General features: G+C 33.8%; 1 protein-coding gene across 1 annotated transcript; it reads right to left on the minus strand.

Annotated features, from left to right (window-relative positions):
- Positions 1-1,116: 1,116 nt before the first annotated feature.
- On the minus strand, positions 1,117-8,305 carry LOC123660700. Its single transcript, XM_045595751.1, is given in 2 exon segments — positions 1,117-3,010; positions 8,289-8,305. Coding segments are annotated over 2 exon segments (1,761 nt in total). The 3' UTR covers positions 1,117-1,266.
- Positions 8,306-22,949: the final 14,644 nt, after the last annotated feature.

Here is a 22,949-nt window from a genome sequence, read left to right on the forward strand (position 1 = left end):
TGCTATGCATTATTTCTGTTTTTGTTGTACAATAAAGTGTGTTATTATTATTATGACGTATGAAAATAGGTACTTTTAACTGAGATACAGGAATAAGGAATTATCTTGCTCAAAATCTAGACCAGCGTGACTGGTGCAGTAGCCTCGATCTGACAGAAGATCACAGCGAAATAATGCTGTTTTCAAGCTGAGGTGAGTGAAACTGTGTATTTTTTTTTATAAGGTGACCAGAGCTTCTTGGGGTGATTTAGGGTTAGGGTTGGCATCGAACTTGCATTGATCCTGGTATTGCAGGCGTTTTTAAGCTACGGTAATCGCTTACCATCAGGTGAGCCGTACGTTTGTTCGTCAACATAGTTGTATAAAGAAATAAGTCATAGAATATATTTCAAGTCAATACTATACGTGTTTGACAGCTCGCAAGCTAGGACATCGTCTGTCGAGTTACCTAGTAGTAGTAATAGTAGTTTTGTGTTAATCGAGGAATATTGTAATCATTACAGCCTATACAGTCCACTGCTGGACATAGGCCTCCACAAGTTTACGCCAAAAATAACGTTAACTCATGTGCTTTGCCCATAGTCACCACGCTGGGCAGGCGGGTTGGTGACCGCAGGGCTGGCTTTGTCGCACCGAAGACGCTGCTGCCCGTCCTCGGCCTGTGTATTTCAAAGCCAGCAGTTGGATGGTTATCCCGCCACCGGTCGGGTTTTTAAGTTCCAAGGTGGTAGCGGAACTGTGTTATCCCTTAGTCGCCTCTTACGACACCCACGGGAAGAGAGGGGGTGGCTATATTCTTGAGTACCGTAGCCACACAGTACGAATATTTTAAGTCAATTTATAAATATTTTTATAAATTTATTTTTGAATTATAAGTACGTATAATTTAATATTATTACTAACACTTACATTTACAGAATAAACACAATATAATCAAAATAGCTTTAAAATATTGATTGTAAATTTCATTATTCTCACACTACGTACACTACTCACATTTACGTTTTTAAGAACTCAGAATTTTTTAATTTATTCAAGTTTAAATCCCTAGTGAAGATAAAATAAAAAGAACAAAATAAAGTTCTCCATCTAGTTAAATAACGGCGAACGAATTTCTTTAAAAAAAAATATTTATTTATTAATTACAAGATGTTTATAGTTACAAATGTTCTACAAGACTAATCTTAAAATAATAATTAATTAAAACATTACATTTAAAACTTATGAACTAAATGCACTTTTGAATTGTCCCACGGAAACGCTTGGTCAGCAGCCATTGTTAGAACTTGAGCCGGTGGCGTCGATGGGTCGCGTAACTCCTCCCTCCTTAAGCTGGAAGCGCATTTTGCAGCTTCCTGTAGCGTCCTCGCTGCAACTGTTCTGTCTGACTGCAGGTTCCGCCGTCTTGTATGTTTTATTTCGGCTTTGCCTCCATAGATATAATTTCCAGCATATAATCCCAGCGCAGATAATGTATATTCCGATGGTGGGCCAACTCGGGGTAGCCATCATAACTTGCCAATTAGTGCCATCTTCGTTTGGGATGTCTTCTGCACGTTCCATCAACTCATGGATACTGTCCAGTGAGATGTCTTCGAGCTGAAGGTTATAATGTATCTTTTCTTCTGGTATGATTGGAGTACTTGGTAATGGAATGATTTCATCTATTGTTATTGTGTCAGAATTTGTTCTCAATATTTTATTTGATATTTCTAATTGACAGTCACTTGTGATGCTGACTATTTGAATACCGGATATCTTTTTGTATGTTGTTTTTGAACCACAATGAATTCTTAAAATTTCATCGTGTTGAAGAATTATCAGCCATTTGTTTTCTTCTATTTTCTGTATTTTCTGTTGTTTGAGATTCATTTTCGCTCTTGTACAGTTTGCTTTTTGATGTTTGATGAGTGATATAACGCAGTCTTCAGATTTATCTACGGGTTGAGTGTTCAGTGTCGCGCAGAGATGGGTGTCTTGCGTGATCTTCCTGCAGCTGTCTTCCAGGTAAGAGTACTCCTCGCTACCCAGTACTAGGTATTTGGACTAGGGAATAATAGTTAAATTTTGCTTATCTGGGATGGAATAGATATGGAGAAGGTCAAAAACGTTTGGATCAACGGAGGGTATTTCCAGGATAAATGTTAATGCGTGCTCTGTGCTATAAGCTTTTACACTAATTGACTTTTCTATACTATGTATATTTTTGATGCTTATACTATCTACTGCTTTAAATTTATTTGACTTTTGCATGTTCTGAATCTCAGTTATTAAGTTATGTGGAGCTATTATACTTGGGTGCATTACACCTATCTGAGCAAAGGTCATTGCATCTTCTAGAACTAAAAGCTTATTTAATAGGAACTCTAAACTAAAATTTATTTGAATGTATAAATCTAAAAAGTTCATATGATTAATTATTAAATTATTACTAATAGTGGCATTTTTCAACAGGTTTACTAATTTTTCCTCATTTTCTTTAATAATTTGTATTTGTTTGCTAAATTCTTTAATTGTATTTTCCGCTAAAAATAAAGATTGTTTCTGAGAATTTTGAATTTTATAAACTGAATTTCGTAAGTTTGATATTTCATTTTCAAATTTAATCGCATCTTCGTAGTCTAAATTTCCTGTAATTGCTTTAACCACAGATCCTAACCCATTTATTATACCACGCCTAACTCTAGTTGAATGCGGTGCTATAAACATAATTTTCTTATTTATTAAACTTAAACTAGCTTCTATCTGGTTCTTGTATGTTTGATAACGTATATCCTTACTACCTAATAACGACCTATCCTCTGCATCTTTCGTGCTAACATATAGTGCTAGAATTTTTATAGTAACCTCATGAAGGTAAGTGATATTATAGACACAAGCCAGACTAAAAGTATCAATCTGTTTGAGAACTAGTCCTTGTTTAAGTAATAATATTCCATTTTCATTATTTACGGGATTAAGGGTTAAGTTGGCTGTTGCGAAGAGCACCCAGGCTCCTGCGATGAGGGTCCTGTAACAAGATGTGGTCTTCGTAAAAGCTTATAATGTACTCTAATAGATTTTGAATTGGGGTGGTTACCTATTATTTCAGCAACATTGTTGGGGTGAAGGTGAATTATTTTATACGGACCTTTGAAGACTGGTTTGGTTTTGTCATTGCGCGCAGTTTTGGCTACCTGTTTGTAAACTATTTCTCCTACCTTAAATGTGATCTCCTTGGCGGCCTGGTTACGTTTTTCTATTACCTGTTCTTTATTTTTGGCCATGTGAGCTGCTAAACATTCTTGTACTGCTTCTGCGTTTCTGCGGTGCTTGATGACATAGTCCTGGTAAAACTCTTTAGGATAGAATAATTCTAAGGGATTTCGAGAAGCTGTGTGACCAAATAACAGTTCTCGTGGTGTGTAACCCGTTACGGAGTGAATTGAGTTATTATAGGCAATTATAGCGTAATTCATTATTAAATTAATTGGGTCTTCTTTATTTGTCATTCTTTGTATTCTGATAATCTCACCTATAGTTGAATGGAATCGTTCTATGGGAGAGTTGGAATTCGGGTTGTATGGTGTTGTAAAGTGAATGTTAATGTCGTGAGATGCACATATTTCCTTAATAACTTCGTTATCGAATTTACTATCTGAATCGGTTGTTATTTTCAATGGTAAGCCTATGACAGAGAAAACTTGTATCAATGCTTCAGCGATATGTACACTACTTGCAGCGTTCAGGGGCATAGCTTGTGCAAATTTTGAAAAATTATCTATTATTGTTAGAAAAGTTGCACCTCCTGTAGAATAGAGGTCCATAAACAGATGTTCAAGAGGTTTTGTTGGTGTCTGAGTCAAGGTCAAAGGGGGTCTGAGTGGATTTCTCTCGTACTTAGATTTTAGGCAAATATCACATTGATTAATAAATTTTTGAATCGAAAGCAACATATTGGACCAATGGTAGTTTCTACGGAGTTGTTTAAATGTTTCTTGAATACCGCGATGCGTTGTTTTGCCTTCGTGGTATTTCTTTATTAATTCCTGTTGTTCTGTCTTATTTTCGACTAAGGTCACACGTGAGCTACACCTAATTAATTTTGGTCCTCTGTCATTAAAAATAGTAGTGTAAACCCTTGCAAAGGCTGAATATAAACTTTCGTCGTAAAAATAGCAGTGAAAAATACGATCTGCTATAGTATGTTCTTTCAGAAATCTAATAATTTCAGACTCGGTGTTGTTTATGGGGATAAATACGTCTTTGATAACAACTCTAGAGTTTGTCGACCTATTTTCTACTCTATATTCTGAACCGGGTGTAGACCTTATATGAAACTGTTTAAGTTGTCTGTCAATGGCGTCTGATAAGATTGGTATACCTCTATTTTCGTTGTCGGGTTGGGTATGATTAGTTGAGATCAGCTGGTCTTGGTCAACACTCATTTGGTCATTGTGGGTTTGCATGTCATTTTCTCTTTGATTTTGTACGTGAACGTTGTCAGTATTGTCAGTCGCATTGTCAATGTCAGTGTTTTGTGACTCATTTGCATTATCAGCGTCTGTATTTTGCGCTTCAGTCGTATTGTCAATGTCTGTGTTTTGAGCTTCCCTACGTGCATTGTCAAAAATTCGATTGATTATTTCATCGTCATCGTTGTCGTCGAGGTTCACGGCTAATGAATCAACACTTTTATGAAAAATTTTAACTCTAGATAATGCATCTGCGTTCGTATTTTGACTACCTTTTTTATACACTACTTTGTAATCATACTCAGCAAGCTTAAGTCTCCAACGAGTTAATTTTGAATTTGGGTCTTTCAAGGACATTAACCATGACAAAGGTCTATGGTCAGTGTAGATGGTAAACTTCCTACCATATAAATACGGCCTGAAGTATTTAATGGCCCAGATTATAGCTAATAATTCTTTCTCTATGGTTGAATAACGATTTTCTGTATCAGATAGTGTCCTTGATGCGTAAGCAACAGGTTTATCAGATCCTACGTTTCCCTGCGATAAGACTGCTCCTATGGCTATATCAGAGGCATCAGTTGTCAAAATAAATGGTTTGTCAAAGTCTGGGTATTGTAAAATGGGAGAATTTGTTAAAATTTGCTTACATTTGTCTACCGCGTCTATAAATTCTGGTGTATGTATTACTTTAGCGTTTTTCTTTAAACATGCTGTTAATGGTTTGGTTAATTTCGCGAAGTCCTTAATGAACTTACGATAGTAACCTACTAAACCTAGGAAAGACTTAATATCCTTTTGATTACATGGTATAGGGAAATTTAATACTGCTTTGATTTTATCTTTGTTAGGCTTAAGTCCCTGGTCCGTGAGTTCGTGTCCTAGGAAATTAACTTGTTTTTGTAAAAATTCGGATTTATCTAATTGAATCTTCAAATTGTGGACTTTGAAACGATCAAAAACTTGTTTTAATTTAACTATATGGTCTTGTAAAGACGTGGATACTATGATGACGTCATCTAAATAGGTAAAAACATTATCTAAACCTCTTAAAATGTGATCCATAAGACGTTGAAAAGTACTAGGGGCATTTTTCAAGCCAAAGGGCATTCGTAAAAATTCATAATGACCTCTTTCTGTTGTAAAGGCAGTCTTTTCAATGTCGTTAGGGTGCATCTCAATTTGATGGTAGCCACTCGCGAGGTCGAGGGTAGTAAAGTATTGTGCTCGTCCCAGTCTGTCTAATATGTCGTTTATGTTTGGAAGGGGGTATTTGTCCTCTACAATCCTATCATTTAGTCGTCTATAGTCAATAACAAGCCTCCACTTAACCTTTCCAGAGGCGTCTGGTTTTTTAGGGACTATGTGTACTGGGCAAGACCATGGGGATATGCTTTCTCTAATGATTCCTTGTTTTAAAAGGTTGTCGACTTGATTCTGAATCTCTTTGCGCTGTTGAGGGGCCTGTCTGTAACTTCTAACGAAAATAGGAGTCTGGTCAGTCAGTCTTAGTTCGTGTTTTACGGTATGGGTGAAGGACAGTGGAATTTTGTCTGAATGAAAAATTTCTCTATAATTATAACAAAGTCTAATTATTTCTCGCTTTTCCTCGTCATTCATATGCTCAGTACGAATTTTATTCAGGTTTTGTTTTAATTCATGGTCAAAATTTTCTTGAATATTTAAATTATTTAGACTACAGACACCTTCCAAGCTATTTACTACATATTCAGGTACAGGTTCAAGAGCTACCTGGGTATTATTGGTGATAATTTTCTTTTCATTGCTAAAATTAATTATGGATGTCTTAAAAATGCCATTTTTAACTGTAACTAGGGCTGTTGGCGATTTAAGATCTTTAGCCCAATAGAACTCATCACAAATATATTGACCATCAGTATAATTTGTTTTGACAATAATTAATTTTTCACATTTAGGTTCAACTTTAACTTTCTTAACTGGATAATCTGTATATATAGGTATTTCACAAGTAGGAGATATCAATAATTTATTGTTTAAGTCAATTGTACAGCCTAATTCTTTCAACAAATCTATTCCTATTATTCCTATATACTTCGGATCAACATCGAACACTAAAAACTTATGAGACTTATCGGTATTAAATTGAGGGGGTAAAGGTAAATATGCAATATAGTCATGTTTAGTAGTAGCGTGTGCGGTTTTCACTAAAAACGGTTCATATTGTATGCAATGTTCAAAACTAGTTCCTATTAATGCTTTAGGTGATATCATGCAGTTAGTTGCTCCTGTGTCTAATAAGAATTTACCCTTAAACTCTGGGAGGTCAATGTATGGTAGATGGGACTTACCTTGTCTTTTTATCTCAACAGTGTTTAACTGTGATCTTCGTTTTCCTTGTCCTCGGGAAAATCCTGGTGGTTTGTCTGATCTGAGGACGTATCTGCGTAATCTTGGTCAGAAAATTGTGTGGTAAAGTACTCACCTTGTTCGCAATAGGGGTCGTCGTTATCTTGGTCGAAATCTGGCTCGTTACTTGTGTAGTAAAATTCTTCCTGACCCAACTGAGGTCTAGGTGGTTTATTTACTGACCTCATTGTAACATCTGAGATATTTTGTGGCTGGTTAACTTGTTGATGTGGCATATTCTGCTGCTGTCTGAAGTTTCCAGAGTTCCTAAAGTTTCCAGAATTCCTAAAATTACCAGAACTTTGGGGTGTAAAATTACCTGCAGCTTGCTTGTTTTTCCACGGTGACGCGGGCTGTACCCACTGTGGTCTTTGTTGTGGTCCAACATTATCGAAGAACTTATGTTTGGGTATATTACTAAACCTAAACGGCAGGCTAGTTTGACTTATGGGAATATTAGGTCTAGGCATCTCTTTTGGTTTGGCTTGTATGGGAGGTGAATGAAAATTATTAAATTTATTATGAGCTAATCATGCCTCCTCTTGTCTAGCTGTTATTATCGCTACCTCCAGGGTCGTAGGTTGTGAAATACGCACCCCGATCGAGACATGAAATTCAAGGTTATTGATGTATTGGTCGATTACCATATTTTCGTAATATGATTTATCACTGTGCCTACCTACCGAGTTTAACGTATCTAATATATCTCTGAGACGTTTGCCGAAAGCCTCCGCGTCTTCATTTTTATTACGACGGACACGCGTTAGCTCCTGCATTACTTGAATCTCATTACGCGGCTCTCCTAACCTACGTATTAATGCTGATTTAATGCTATCCCACGTATCGAGTGACTCTTCGTAGGCCACGGCATCTATCGCGGTTCCGCTTAGCCTACTTTTAATGAGAGAGATAAGTGGCGGACTTACTCTAGCAGGTGCATCGAGCATACACAGTATATTTTCTACCTCTCTTATATAATAATTAAGTATTTTTGGATTACCATCATACCTGGGCATAACATCCCTTACAAATTTAAAATTATGTATGTCTGAACTATTCATATTGAATAATAAAAAGAAATCGAGTAAAATTAGAAAAGTACTTGTTTATGATTATCGATAGCGTTGGCGTTACGCTAACTATAACTAAGTATAGCACAAAATATTCTATTATTAAATTTATTATCTAATGCGATTCTAGCATAAAGACAAAAATTATTTAAATCTGACACAAAATATATTATTATTAAATTAATTGTCTAATGCAATTTTAGCATAAGAACAAAAAATATTTAAGTATTACACAAAATATATTATTATTAAACTAATTGTCTAATCGCGATTATAGCACAAAGACAATCACATGTAACACTATACTCGTATGCATAAATATAATATAACGACATGAGATATAGCACAGGATACTGGGTAAACGATTCGTACTTACCCAAGGATTCTCTGCATCTCTTGCCGGGCCTTGTAGAACAGCAGGACTCCCAATTCGCCAGGACTCCCGCAGGATATCGCCGTTTGTAGGTTCTTCTATAGCGGATCGCGAAAATAACGATAGATATCGTTCACTCTATTCGGAGAGTTTTATTCGAAGTTCGAGTGTCGCGATCCTACCGACTGCGCCAGTTAAATAACGGCGAACGAATTTCTTTTAAAAAAAATATTTATTTATTAATTACAAGATGTTTATAGTTACAAATGTTCTACAAGACTAATCTTAAAATAATAATTAATTAAAACATTACATTTAAAACTTATGAACTAAATGCACTTTTGAATTGTCCCACGGAAACGCTTGGTCAGCAGCCATTGTTAGAACTTGAGCCGGTGGCGTCGATGGGTCGCGTAACTATCTACGTGACAGTTTCCATCTCTGCCATCCGTGGAACAGTGTAACCTAGACCGCAACGCCCAAAACCAGAGCACTGCAATCACGTAGAGACATTTAGTACTGCAATTACGTAGACCGAACTTGCAGGAATCTTTTATTACGAACCAAGAAACTTTACTTTTCAGTTTATTACAGGAGTTAAATACTACGAGATTATTTTTATTTCTTTTTACGAGTTGGACATGTCGATAATTTTGTCTGTCAAAAGGGATCTGATGATTAAATAGGCACTAAAGTAAAATGATATTTTATTTCTTATAATATTTATTGATATAATCCAATGTTTGACACCTCACAGTTTATGCCAATAATCATTGATGACTGACGTGCGACGGTTTTTCAAAATACTTTTATATAATTTGATATAAATGTTCTCAATCAATATAATTGTGAATAAACATATATGATTTATATTATACTAATTTCAAGGATACTTTAAATAATTGTTTACTCTATAAATAGAAGAATTAATAAGTTTTATATGAATATGTTAAAACACATTTATTTATTAAAGGTTGAAACTTTATTGAAGAAAATGTTATATACCCGGGTATAATTAATAAAATAAACGAACAGAGTCGCTGCGGGAAATAACCCCGGAATACAAAGCACATTTTCCTCTTTGTTTCGCACAGCATAAAAAAATCTAAATTCATAAAAAAAATCCACTAGAAAAAGTCATTCGAATAACAAAATGTCGGAATTAAAATTGTTTTACGGTGGGCTGTCACTGCATTTAATTAAAAACATGACTTGTCCGCCATGTTTGTATTTTGACGATAGAGAAATTTTTAAAGTAAGGAGAAGTATTAAAAGTATTAATATTAGAAGGATTTTAAAAGTTACGCTTTTATTTAGCGTCAAAACTTATATTTTATTAATATAATATATTTGTCTTAACAATAATTAATAAAAACACATAATACAATAATTAATAACAGATAAGTCTTTGTTTAACATCATTAGATGTTGATTGATTCATTGATTGGTTTAATGGCATCATTAGATGTTATTATAAAATAAATGTGGTGTCAAACCGCAACCCTTTGTCTGCTTCGCTTGCCTTTAGTTGCAACTGACACGAGAATCAGAGAAGTCTTAACATTGAGATAATAGAAAAGTCTGCGTTTTTGTACTTGAAATGCACATATTAAATTACTCGTTTGACGTTCGCTAATTATACTTTAAGTATTCCCTTTTTTATTTTATATATTGATTAATTTATTAATGTCTGATCGTAAGTGAATATGGTTATAATAAAATAACCGCCACATCCATAGTTACATCATGTACCTGTGTATTTAAATTTGTTAAAATGTATTTATTAATTTAAATACAAAAACGTCCGGAACAAAATAAAAAAAAGTGATACGATCATAATTAGAATTATAATGACAACAAATCTTTTTACAATAATCAAATTATATAAGCATGTAACCAATATTATAAAATTTAATTTAATTCATATTTTTTGATTTAAACGTAATTTCAGAAAGCTTAACGCAAGTTCTTGTGGTCGACCGCTGGAAACTCTGCACGATTTTAGTAAAGAGGTTAGGTATGACTGAGTTTGCACAATCGATCGCTCCAAGTCTGGTTTAATGAGCAATTCAATGAACTATCTGGAGCCGACCCGACGCGTTCCTACAACATGCTTCGACAATGGGACTTAGTGTCGCCAACTACGGCGTGTGTCACGAGAGTAAGTTTGGAACAATTTAATAGTTTAAGCGAACTTTAGAGTGATCTAGTTAAAGACGCCAATCACTGTTATTTAGCATGATCATTAACCAAACGTTTGATTGTTTATATTTTATTGCCTAGTTTATATTATTAGTTCCGTGCAGGATTTGATCTGACTGGCTCGTTGGCGCAGTTAGTATTGACTCTACTTTACCGTTCCAGGTTTGCGTGTATTATTAATATATTATGATGTATTATGGATATGTAAATTTGTTTAAAACACATGAATCGGAGTTTACAAGAAATACACACAAACATTCCAACGTTAGATATATAGGACCGTGTTTGTATGTTAAAAAATATAATAGCGTATAGGAAAATGATAAATAAAAATGTAGTCTTGATTGCAAATTTAAGTAGGTACCTACCTACCTATTTGTATAAAAAATAATTATCACTAAGATGAGTTTTCATACTATTCATAGATAATGTTGCTGAATGTTTTATTTCTTTGACAAATTTAAACGCTCTCTCTTATAACTGTGTCCGTAAAAATCAAGCGTTATTCCTATTGATTGAGTATAATAGGGCATTGTTACGACGTTATTACTCCGCTCTAGAGGCTTCGCAATTTGCGTACGACGCGCTTTATTTCCTTTACACGATGTTGCCGACAAAATCATTAATTAAGGGCCTCTATCACCAGACACTGATAACTTTTATCTTGGAAATAGATTAAAGATAGACTTTACTACTACAGGAGGAAAAATAGGTTTTAGGGCTGGTTTCGTGTATTTTTTTTTTGTTTTTCATAATAGACATTTCTTGTAAGCGAAAAAGCCGACTGCGATTTACATCGTCAAGGAATATAACGTACTAATTGTAAAAATAGTCAATTATATATTATTAGGAATAACTCAAAACTCGACAGACCTCAAATAATTTTAAAAGAGACCACACGACAAGCACCAGTTTTCGATTACAAAGTTTTGGATTGAGCATCTTGTTTTTTTTTTCAGATGTCGCTTAAAAAAACAAAAAAGAAAAACTTCAATAAAAAAAAAACAGGGTAACATCCAAATGATGAGAGGGGGAGAATAATCGTTAAAAACAAAACGATCAGATAACAAAAAACATTCAAAACAATCGTTTCTTCAAACGTCCTCTTTCAAAGCAATGACAGAAGAAAGTTTAATTGTTTGGGAGCTAAAAAGGAAAACGTTAAAACTTTGCTCACAACGAGAGAAGCGACTGTCTGACGTATAAATCACTCGTTCGCAGGTGTTGTTCCAACTTTACCTGTGGTTTAATTAATTGAATATTATCTTAAGAAAATAAAACTATAAAACTAATTAACGTCAGTCTTAAAATAAAGACTTAAAAATTAATTACATGTATTTTTAGATTAGAACATTTTTAATTTGCATAAGATACGGCATCTCGAGTACAGCTTAGTAGAAATTAGATAGAAATGACTGGGATTCGATATAAATTGTTCACATCCTAGTTTAGTGAAGCTCACATTATATAAACTAAAGCAACTAATTTTAATATTGATTTGAAACTAGTTCAAAAGTGATTAAACGGGCTAAAAAAACATAGACTTGCATTTTTGTCAATCTACAATCCTAAAAAATAAGTTTATTACAAATACTAAAATGTAACAAACGGTCGCCATTTTAGATTTAATGTTACGTCATTTACCTAGCTGGGTTCTCAGAATATCAAACTGTGGTGGTAATAAGGTTTGAAGTAGACTGAGTAGTTTAGACACATTATCTCCGTCGTGCTTACGTCTAGATTGCTTTACCTTATACTCGGTAGGATCTTTACTTTATAATTACAAAACTACTTCATCATTTAAATAAAGACGCAATTTTTAGCACAAGAAGCTAATATTTATGTAGCGGTAAAATATGCATATTTATATATTTGCTGTTATCACATCACATTATGATTGTTAAAAATTATGATATTTAATAAGTAAAAAATTGTGGTTAGATGTAAATATACTTTAAATAAAAATTCAAGTGAAAGAAGAAGTTGAACGAAAATGACAATTCTTCCAAATTGTTCTTTCCAAGGTTTCCATCCAAAGGTTATCCGGAAAAAAACTGCTCTATATTATAAGGCTACCTTATATCATAATTGTTTCTGCTGTACAATAAATAAATAATAAGAAAACCGCCTCGAGTAAACTAACAATACGGATTTTTTTTTCATTTGGTATTTATTTCTATGCTCTTAGAAATAGATTAGCCGTCAATACAAATACGATGAAAAGAAAAAAGAAAAATACTTGTCATTCGCTTAATCGGACTGCCATAGTAAAGGACTCTCAAGAAAGCTTTGGCTCCGCCGATACGATGCTCTTGAATATTAACAGATAAAAATAGATCTAAATTATAAATTGGTTTTTCAAATAGGCTTTAAAAGCATTTTTGAGGCGTCATTTTACAATTTAAAATTAAATTCGCTTTTAATAAATTAATTATAATAGGTAAACGTGAAGCTACCATCGATTCTGAACTTAAATGCTGGAGAAACTACGCATTTACCGTTTATTAAAAAAAAAAAAAAAAAAAAAAAAATATCGATTGTACTGAAATAGAGCGCCACTAAACCTATCTTTATCATTAATATAATATTGAAGAGAACATATGCTAGAAAGATAAGAAATAACATTGTAATAGGCTATTAAGGAGAAGGGGGGCGTTAGTGCTGTCTCTAGAATCTAACTCATAGCAGATAAACAGAACAATGGGAATATTTAGAACAGTATATAAAATATGAAAGGGACTGACTTTAATAATGTCCCTTCATTATTATAATTGACGAAATTTAATTTAATTCACAAAATGAGATAGCTTTTCTCGACCCTTCAAGAATTGGTATTAATCATTCTTTTGTACCCAAAAACTGTATCAAATTTACGAGAGTATATCAATTTATGATTTATAAATTGATAATTATCAATTAATAATACCTAATTAAACTTTAGCGTTATTCAACTTTAGCGTCTTCGGTGCGACAAAGCCAGTACTACGGTCACCAACCCGCCTGCCCAGCGTGGTGACTATGGGCAAAACACAGGAGTTCACGTTATTTTTGGCGTAAACTTGTGGAGGCCTATGTCCAGCAGTGAACTGTATGGGCTGTAATGATGATGATGAATTAAACTTTAATTAATCACTTCAGAATCAATTCCTCAAGTTGCCTTTGTGTGACGATATGTTAGTTGGCCAAAACTCAATACAAAAAAACGTGTCTGCAATTTTTTTTTTAATTTGCATACACATGTATATTGTATAATACCTATATATAGTAGAGAATAACGCACATTTCTTTTATACATATGTCGGCATTAGCGCTGTCTTACGCAATTAGAAAGGAATTATTAAACAACAGATGCAACGATCGCGCCACCTAGCACATTGTTCGATAGTCGCCTACCCTCATTTATTATATTACTCGAATTGTTCTGACGTGTATAAAACGAACGATGTCACCGCCGCTAAGTCAGTCTTGGCTCTGGCTTGGCACGATACATTAGTTGTATCCTGCTAGTAGCTTAACCTAGACTCATTCGATAATTAATTTGTGCATACGAATTAATTGTTACATATTATGGCGGATAACTCGAGCAGTGAAGGTGAGCGTTGATACGTATCTCAAAGGAGATCTCCTTAAACCTACACCTGGCTCGCAAGTCCTAGGCGCTGCTCTGAGTTACTCCCTCCGCCACATGATAGACACGTGTTCGGTGGACGTTACAATTTCGTTATAATCTTTTTGAGTACTACCTACATAATATTGTAAAGAGTGCGAGTATAACCTACGCCCGCGCCCCGCAAATATAGATAAGGAGCCTTCCAATTAGTCGAAAGACTACACTTATATATATAAACAATTTCTACAACAACATGAATAAGACATATATATATATATATATACACTTGAACTGAGTAACCTCCTCCTTTTTTGAAGTCGGTTAAAAATTCATATACAATCTGGCTAATTATCTCTCTATAAAAATAAGAAATAAGAATTTTCCTATTAAGTTTCAATAGATCCAAGATGATCTTTTGTTGTTTACTGAAACATTTTTTTTATACCGTAAATAATCTTTGTTCTATTTTCTATTGTGAAGAAACATTGAATTATTGCCTGTATACAACCTAATTTTATTAATACTATACTTTTTTTACTTTATTAAAATGAATCAGTCTGTATACACTACACTGTTGTGAAGACACTGAAACACAAAAAAAAAAAACAAAAAAATAAATGCCAGTAGCTTAATCTGCTACGTTGTTCCATTGCAGTTTTGAAATTGAAAGTAAATAAAGTTTACACCATACCAACGACTAAAAAAGCCATAAAATTCGAAACGTAAACCATGAAAATTGTACTTTCAATATATCATAAAAGTATGGCATAAAAACAAAATATTTTCCTTTTGAAATAGAGTTGTCAATGACGTAAATGAAGCGAACGTCGCGACAATTTAAACGAAAAGGGAATTAAAAAAATATTTCGTAATCTGTAAACGAATGACTGGTTATTAAATGATATGAGACGATATGGGATTGTGTTTTTTGTTTTTTAAAAAGTATGACGTGAATTATGATATTAAAGTTAAAATATATATTAGACAGAAATGAATCAAAGAATTTTTGTATTTAATCGCAGTACAGCTTGAAAATTTTCAAAACTATTTGGTTGTTTTGGCAGATACATTTTTGACAATTGTAACACAATCCCTTCTCTTCCCGTGGGTGTCGTAAGAGGCAACTAAGAGATAACACAGTTCCATTACCACCTTGGAACTTAAAAAGCCGACCGATGGCGGGATAACCTCCCAACTGCTGGCTTTGAAATACACAGGCCGAAAGACGGGCAGCAGCGTTTTCGGCGCGACAAAGCCAGCCGCGGTCTCCACCCCGCCTGCCCAACGTGGTGACTATGGGCAAAACACACGAGTTTATGCCATTTTTGGCACTGCAGTGGACTGCGATAGGCTGAAATAATTATGGTAATGAATGAACACAATACAATCAAACAAACTAAAGTAATGAGACTAGTTAAAGTAATTGATTTTTTACCCTTAAACATTTTGTTGTTTCAGGTTAAATCCTTAAATAATCTAATCACCTTTGCGTCTTCACTATTTTACGTAACGGTGGTAAAGCCTTCAGAGCATTGAAAGCCAAATTCAAATCTATACATATAATAAAATGGTAGAAAAGTCAAAACTGTACATTGAATATTCTTTTAAAAGAATACTTGGGGTGTGATCTACAATCGATACCGAAGCCAAAAATATAGTTTTTAGAATTTTTGTCGTTTGCCTGTTTGTCTGTATGTAATCGGGTGGAACTCAAAAAGTACCGCATGGATTTACTTCAAATTTGCCAGGAATATTATTAAGAAGTCGGGTCAACATATAGGCTCCTTATTATCATGCTATCACCTACCGGGAACGAGCCGTGAACCTTTATTTCCTCAACGAATTCTCTGTATGTATGTCCGGGATAAACTCAAAAAGTACCGCATGGATTTACTTCAAATTTGGCACGAATATTATTAAAAAGTTGGGTCAACATATAGGCTACATATTATCATGCTATCACCTACCGGGAACGAGCAGTGAACCTTTATTTCCTCAACGCATTCTGTAACAACGTGTAATCTAACGACGCATATTTGAATGTTGTTGTTATTATGTTAATAGTAATGCTATATAAGCTAGCTTCACACTATAAAAATCACGCAATACAAGTAACTAAGCCGATAAACATAATTAAATGAATATAAGTAGACAAGACAATTTTAAAGCAGCGCCATCTATGAGCTTTTTCTGTAGATATGAAATGTAAAGAAGAAACGGGTAAATGAATGTTATTTTAAAAGCTATATTCGTAGGTATTTTTGGTGCTGTATAGCGTTCACGCAGACGACGTCGCGGACAGCAGCTAGGAAATCAATAAATGAATAATTGAACTAATGGCATTTACTTTATACGAAATAATTTTCGTTTACTTGTTGAAATGCTTCGATTCAGTGATTAATTAAATTCTAAATAAAATAATTGAAATTTGCTAGAGTAAGAACTCACAGAGTGATTCTATTGCGGTCCAGCGCGAAAACGAAATCGGATTTATTACTAAATTTATTATTGCAAGTTGGTGCAGACCTGTAGCTAGTCATGAATGACCTGCAAGCATATTACGAAACTCGTAGTGAGTTGCGAAATGATGACTTGAAATGTGGCTGATTGTGGAAATACCTATTTACATGGAAAAACGCTACACATTCAAGTACATTTTAGTACGAAATTTGACGTCAAGAATCGGGAAACATACATCACGATTACAAACGCTCAGACTACAACAAATATCTGCAAGGCCTTTACAAATATTTGTGGCGGTTTGTGTGTAGTGGCGAACGAAAACAAGCGATCGAATGCAACAGTTAGTTGCTGGTGACTGCTGCGCTAATTTATTGTACAAACAGATGGCAAAGTTAAACGGTTTTTTTACGAACAATCGAGATTGTTAATTAAATTGCATATAAGATATAAAAGGACATATAAGAAACGAGGTATTGCATTTTACTCACTTTCCAAAGATTCGAAGAGGATATTTGAAGCGAGTAATACTGGACATGCGGCGATCGCTTCTACATACATCGGATGCTAATCATAATCCGCGCGTTAGTACTTTATTAATTACTATGGATACAGATGCCATGAATGTTGTGCCAGACGTGCCTTTTACGGGCCTAGCACAAGCCGTGAAGAAGGCTATTTTATTTTATACACTTATCCATATACGGTAAGTTAATCACGGAAGACGCAATCCGCTTTCACAGAGGATGTATTTTAAAATCCCACGGCGAATTCTTAGTATTCAACTTCAAAAAAGTAGTAGTTAAAAAGATATCAAGCATTCGTTACCTTAAAGAACTAGTCGAGAGCTTGGCGAATGCTAATTCTTTTGAATGAATTTTCTGCAGGCTTAAGAATTTAAATTAGGTGGAAACTTGATTGCAACTGCATTTCACTCGAGCTCCTGATTAAATTAACAATTTATTTCGATTGTGATGCAAAGTCGATTACGAAATTATTTTCCGCAGAGTACAACTTACTCTACTGTAAAAGTTTGAAGAAATTTTGTAGCGCTATCTTTTTTTTCTTTTCGTCGCGGATCTATCCGATACTTTACATGACTTGAAACATTAAAAATCAAAATAGTTTTATTCAAACAGGCATTTTATGTTTTAATTTATCCTATATAATATATATCGACTAGCCCGTTGCTATATTTATCAAAAAAAAAAAAAATGTTATAACAGTCGGCTGTCACCTGTAACACAAGCATTAAGTGTCTTACCATAGGAACAGACGACCGTGTGTATGTTATAAGATATTTATTTATTTATTTATATGCTGTACACTATTATGTTTCATGTTATCTTTGTAGATAAATCATACCACAAAAAGTAAAAGCCTTTTACGTATAAATATTTTATTATTAAAACGTCTATAGGCAACCGTTATTTTTTAAAATATACGTTCAGCGGTTTACAATTTACATTTTTCACATCAGTATTCATGCCATAAATTCGGTGAGATAATCTATCTACATATTTAAATGCGTAAAAAAAGTTAAAGGGCGTCATTTGTATATAATGTATGTTTAAATTTTATTTATTTATTTTTTACTTAGGTTCATATTAGTATTGCGTACAATTATTTTAATTAAACTCCTTAATTATCGATCGCTATCAGGTGTACATGATAACAACCGGGACCGATGGCTTAACGTACTCTTCACTTTAGGCATAATTAATTTGGATGCCGACTTGATGAAATAGTAAATAAAAAAAAGCTGTAGCCAACGGCTTTAACTGCGTTAATTTGAGAAAACAAGTACTATAAATATTAAATAGGCTACAGGCTTCCTCAGTAAATGGACCAACCAACACAAAAATATTTTTTCATTTCGAACCAATAGTTCCTGAGATTAGCAATTTCAAACAATCAACAGACAAACAAACTTCAGCTTTATAATATTAGTATAGATACTACACGCTTAACACACAGTAGTGAAAATACCAAAAAACTTATATGACACCTTTTTGACAGAACAGCAGTTTTGATAAACATGTAAAATGCAGAATTCAGTTTAAACCACATTTATCTACCCTCGATTTATGGACCCATGAATAGTAAACAGCTAATGAATTATTTAACAGGCGACGCCTCGGGTTAAGTGTGAAATGTGAATTTAATAAAATATTTTCACAATACCCGTTGTTGAGACGAATATATGAAACTCTTTTTGATTTTATGATGAAAAATCGTTCGAATGAGTAAAATTACAATTTAAGATCAAATATCATATCGGTAGCCCAAATGAAACCGGTCTGGGATTCGAACGTGGTCACCCGGTGGATCAAAATTTCCCTCTTTGATTCCATAGTGAAGTCTATTTTACTCTTCGGCTGTGAGACCTGGATGGAGACTCTGACTGGGTCTGACGAGCAAGTTACAAGTGTTTGTCAACAAATGCTTAAGATCCACCCTGCGCAGATTCTGGCCGAAACTATCAGCCGACCGAACTATCAGCAACGAGGATCTATGGAATCGATGCCACCAAATCCCGATCAAGTAAGAGATTTCCCAGTGGAAGCAAAAGTGGATAAGTGGACACCCTCCGAAGACCAGAAGACAACTGACTGCCAGGGTCGCGTTCACGTGGATGCCGCGCGGGAGCAGGCGGCGGGGCCGGCCGGTTGACACGTGGCAGCGAACTGTCGACGTCGTAGTTGGAGGGACGTAGAGCAAGAGGCACAGGACAGGAGCGGATGGAGAAGTCTCACGAAGGCCCTTTGTAGCACTGGGGTACCATAGGACAGCAGCAGCAGTTAAAATATAATTAATATAATTAAATAGATAATAATTTTACTAACAAAGCTTTTTTATACATCACCAAACAAGCTTAAGGTCCACCTAATGTGAAGCAGATATCGTACCTATAGATTGTTACATTGTGTTTGCTCGCAAACGAAAAAAAAAAACGACTAAAATTACATCGACAAGTAATACAACGTAAGTAGATGCAAAATAGTCAAGTAAATCCGTGTTATCCAAGATTGCGTGGGTATATATGTATATATGTCAGTAGGTATGTATGTATACGTTTAATTATTTGAATATTTATAATAAATTTGTTGTGACTTGTACACTTATGCTGACGCTAGACCATTTCCTTTGCCCTAAGGTTGCCTGGAAGAGATCGCTTTTTAGCGATAAGGCCGCCATTTGTACCTTATGAATATATTGTCAATATTTTTCTTTCTTTGCTATGTATCATTTCTGTTTTTGGGGTACAATAAAGTGTATTATTATTATTATTATTACTCAAAGAGAAGACATCAGATCTCAATTAAATTGAAATAGTCAGACATGACACACCTTTCGGTTAAAACAAAAATTATTGATATCGGTCCACCCCGTAAAAAAGTTCTGAGGTTCATACATAAAGCATACGAGACCTTCCTAATTTTTTGGAAGTCGGTTAAAAACGCCAGAAGCATTGCATTCGCGTTGTCGACTCTACTCTGACCCTCTCTATGTTACTCATCACAGGAAAACTTCAGACAAACAAATATTCAACATATAAGTGTAATCTTCTGTAGCATTGAGGTACTATCCCAGTCGAATTATTCCGAATCTGGTGTGCATTATCTCAATAAAATTGCTTATAATGTTTAAAATATGCTAAAACTTTCTTTTAAAGATAGAGATGGTAAAAATTATGCCATATAATAATCTGTATTCATAATTTTTTTTAATGGTAAATATATCTGTATAAATAACTCGTATGGGTGTTTAAAATGCGGCCTTCGTAATAATCTATGTATTACAAGTAAACATACTTATGTAAAGCCATGACCCAACTGTGTGTTACATACATACATATATATGTCTACATACACATATATATGTCTAGAAATTTTACGGCTTACATTCGCTTATGACACCATTTGTAGCTGGTCCGACATACAACACACAAGGGCAAACGTCTAGATTACAACAAAAATCTGTATGACCTTTATTTATGAGAATTATTTATGTAAGGAATTCGTGATCGCTAGAACACCAGACACTTGATCCGGCTACTGCGCTAATGTGTCGTCAATATACTGTAATATTCCAACAGTACAAAAACATTAGGTTTGCTTTTAGATTTAATGAATCCCGTTTGATCATTTATGCTTTTCAGTACATTTAAGTTATACACGGATACTATGTCTGATTTCTAGCTAATTCGGTATACAGAGTGAAATGTTTAAGTTTTTCATATTTGAATTTTTATTCATTCTTAATGGATGTGGTATACAAAAAATGAAGTGAAAATTACTGCAAATTTTTAAACGCATAAATCAGTAAATGTCGTAGGAACGTAAGTAAACGGGAAGTCCATGCTCAAAAAGTAAGGTACGCTTTTACATCGCTAAAATAAGTTACCATAAACTTTAAAACAAAGTATTAGAATCTATATTAGAAAGTAAGTATTACAGGGCATTATAACCGCTAGCCGACCGCGAACTATCCCAGCTTCGTTAATTGAAAATCGACGTTGTTTTAATAGAATTCTCATTATGATTTTACTTTGTTATCAGCAAATTTAATCAGGTATTATTGTTGTAGTTTACCCCTTAATGTTATTTTTATGGCCACATAAAAAAAGTTTTTAACATATAAAATTAACGTCAATTTGTTCTAGTTACTGGCATGTTACAGTTAAATATTAAACACAAGTAACGAATTTTGTACAAAAATTTCATTTTTGAAATGCTTTTTTCGAGATAAATGTCTCTTTGAGATAAAATTTTACTTTTTGCTCCTCAGAATCAAAGGTAGAAATGTCAATGTAGGCTCAAGTATTTTTTTTAATAAAAACTTTATAGAGGAAACCTTTTTCAGAGATGTGTTGCATTTTTGTTATATTCCGTTTAAAAAAAAACCAGTAACTTTTACTGTGGATTGGAATCAATTTATTTCTTTCTAGCCAAGTTCGATATACTGTTAACACCTAAGAAAAAAAGTTTGTCATTATTAAAAAAAAAACAACACAAACGAGGTTATTTTAAAACTGTCACAGGAGGTATTAAGGGAAAGTGGAATTGACTAATTTTGCAAATAACCTCGAACCCAACCATTATAAATGCGACAGTTTGTGAGGATTTTTCGTGAAACATCGTCCATTACGTTCGTTACGATTTCAAGAAAGACTACTGATTGTAATGAATGCTAGGCTAGGCTACTTTTCACCCTAATATCTCCACGGAATCGGAAATAATGCGGGTGAAATTTAGAGGCACTGCTTGTATTATAAATCTCATATCAAAATCATCGCAAGCACGACCAACTTTACGAGCGCATCCAATAATCGCTAGCACTAGGAAGAGCTGCGAATCGATACAACTTCAGAATTCAGAGCTGAACTTATCAATACAAATACTTACATTTATTTATTATTGTTATTACACTTTACAATACATAAAATAACGAAATAATAGCGACATTAAAACGTTGCTGTAGTTATTGTAACAAGAAAACTGGTAAAATTTTCGAATTAAAAATATTTTGTCGTAGTTATTGCTACAAGAAATAAATAATTAAAAATTGAAATAAAAATATGTTGAAATTTTTTGTAAATTAATAAAAAATCGACCTATGGCTACAACCGATCTATTTAATTTCATAAAGTTGTTGAAATTTACTGTCTTACATTTTATTACTAAGAATTATTTATTCTAAGGATGTTTAAGATTGTGTGATACTTTTAAGAATTTCACCTTTATAAATTTTTTTTTTTTTAATAATAATTTTTGCGAGAGGCAAACATAATTCGCAACATAAAGTAAATGTTTTAGTAGCTTATATAAATTACTAAATCAATATCTAAAAGCAAACATCGTACTTCTTAAATAATATTGTAATACGCCATAGATAATTTACTACCTTACTTTTAGCTAGGTCAAACTAAAACAAATGAAACTTTTTATACAGTTAAGAGAAGTTCAGGAACCGTATTTCATGTAAAACTGTTATGTCATGTCACCTTTCCTAGTTTAAAATCAACAAATCCCTCCGACGTTGTAAGGTCTGTTTCTGTAACTGTTTTCTAATCGACTTCATTTAAATTTTTAAATAAGAGACCCGATGCCACTTTAGCATTATCTATGCAAATTTAAAACTAGAGTAACGCTTTGTTAACTCGTATTTTACTGTAATTTCATCTTTTTAAACATTCACTATCATTTTAAGCTATTTCATCACTTTAGCATATTCATTGCTGGATGTCTCCACAAGTTCGCACCAAAAATGGCGTGACGTCATGTGTGTTGCCCATAGTCAAAACGCTGGGCAGGCGGATTGGTGTCCGCAGGGCTGCCTTTAAGCTATTTATTATGTTTTAATTAATGAATTCTCTTGCGCAAATTTAA

The sequence above is a fragment of the Melitaea cinxia genome, chromosome 15 (assembly GCF_905220565.1).
Source record: "Melitaea cinxia chromosome 15, ilMelCinx1.1, whole genome shotgun sequence".
Lineage (NCBI taxonomy): Eukaryota > Metazoa > Arthropoda > Insecta > Lepidoptera > Nymphalidae > Melitaea > Melitaea cinxia.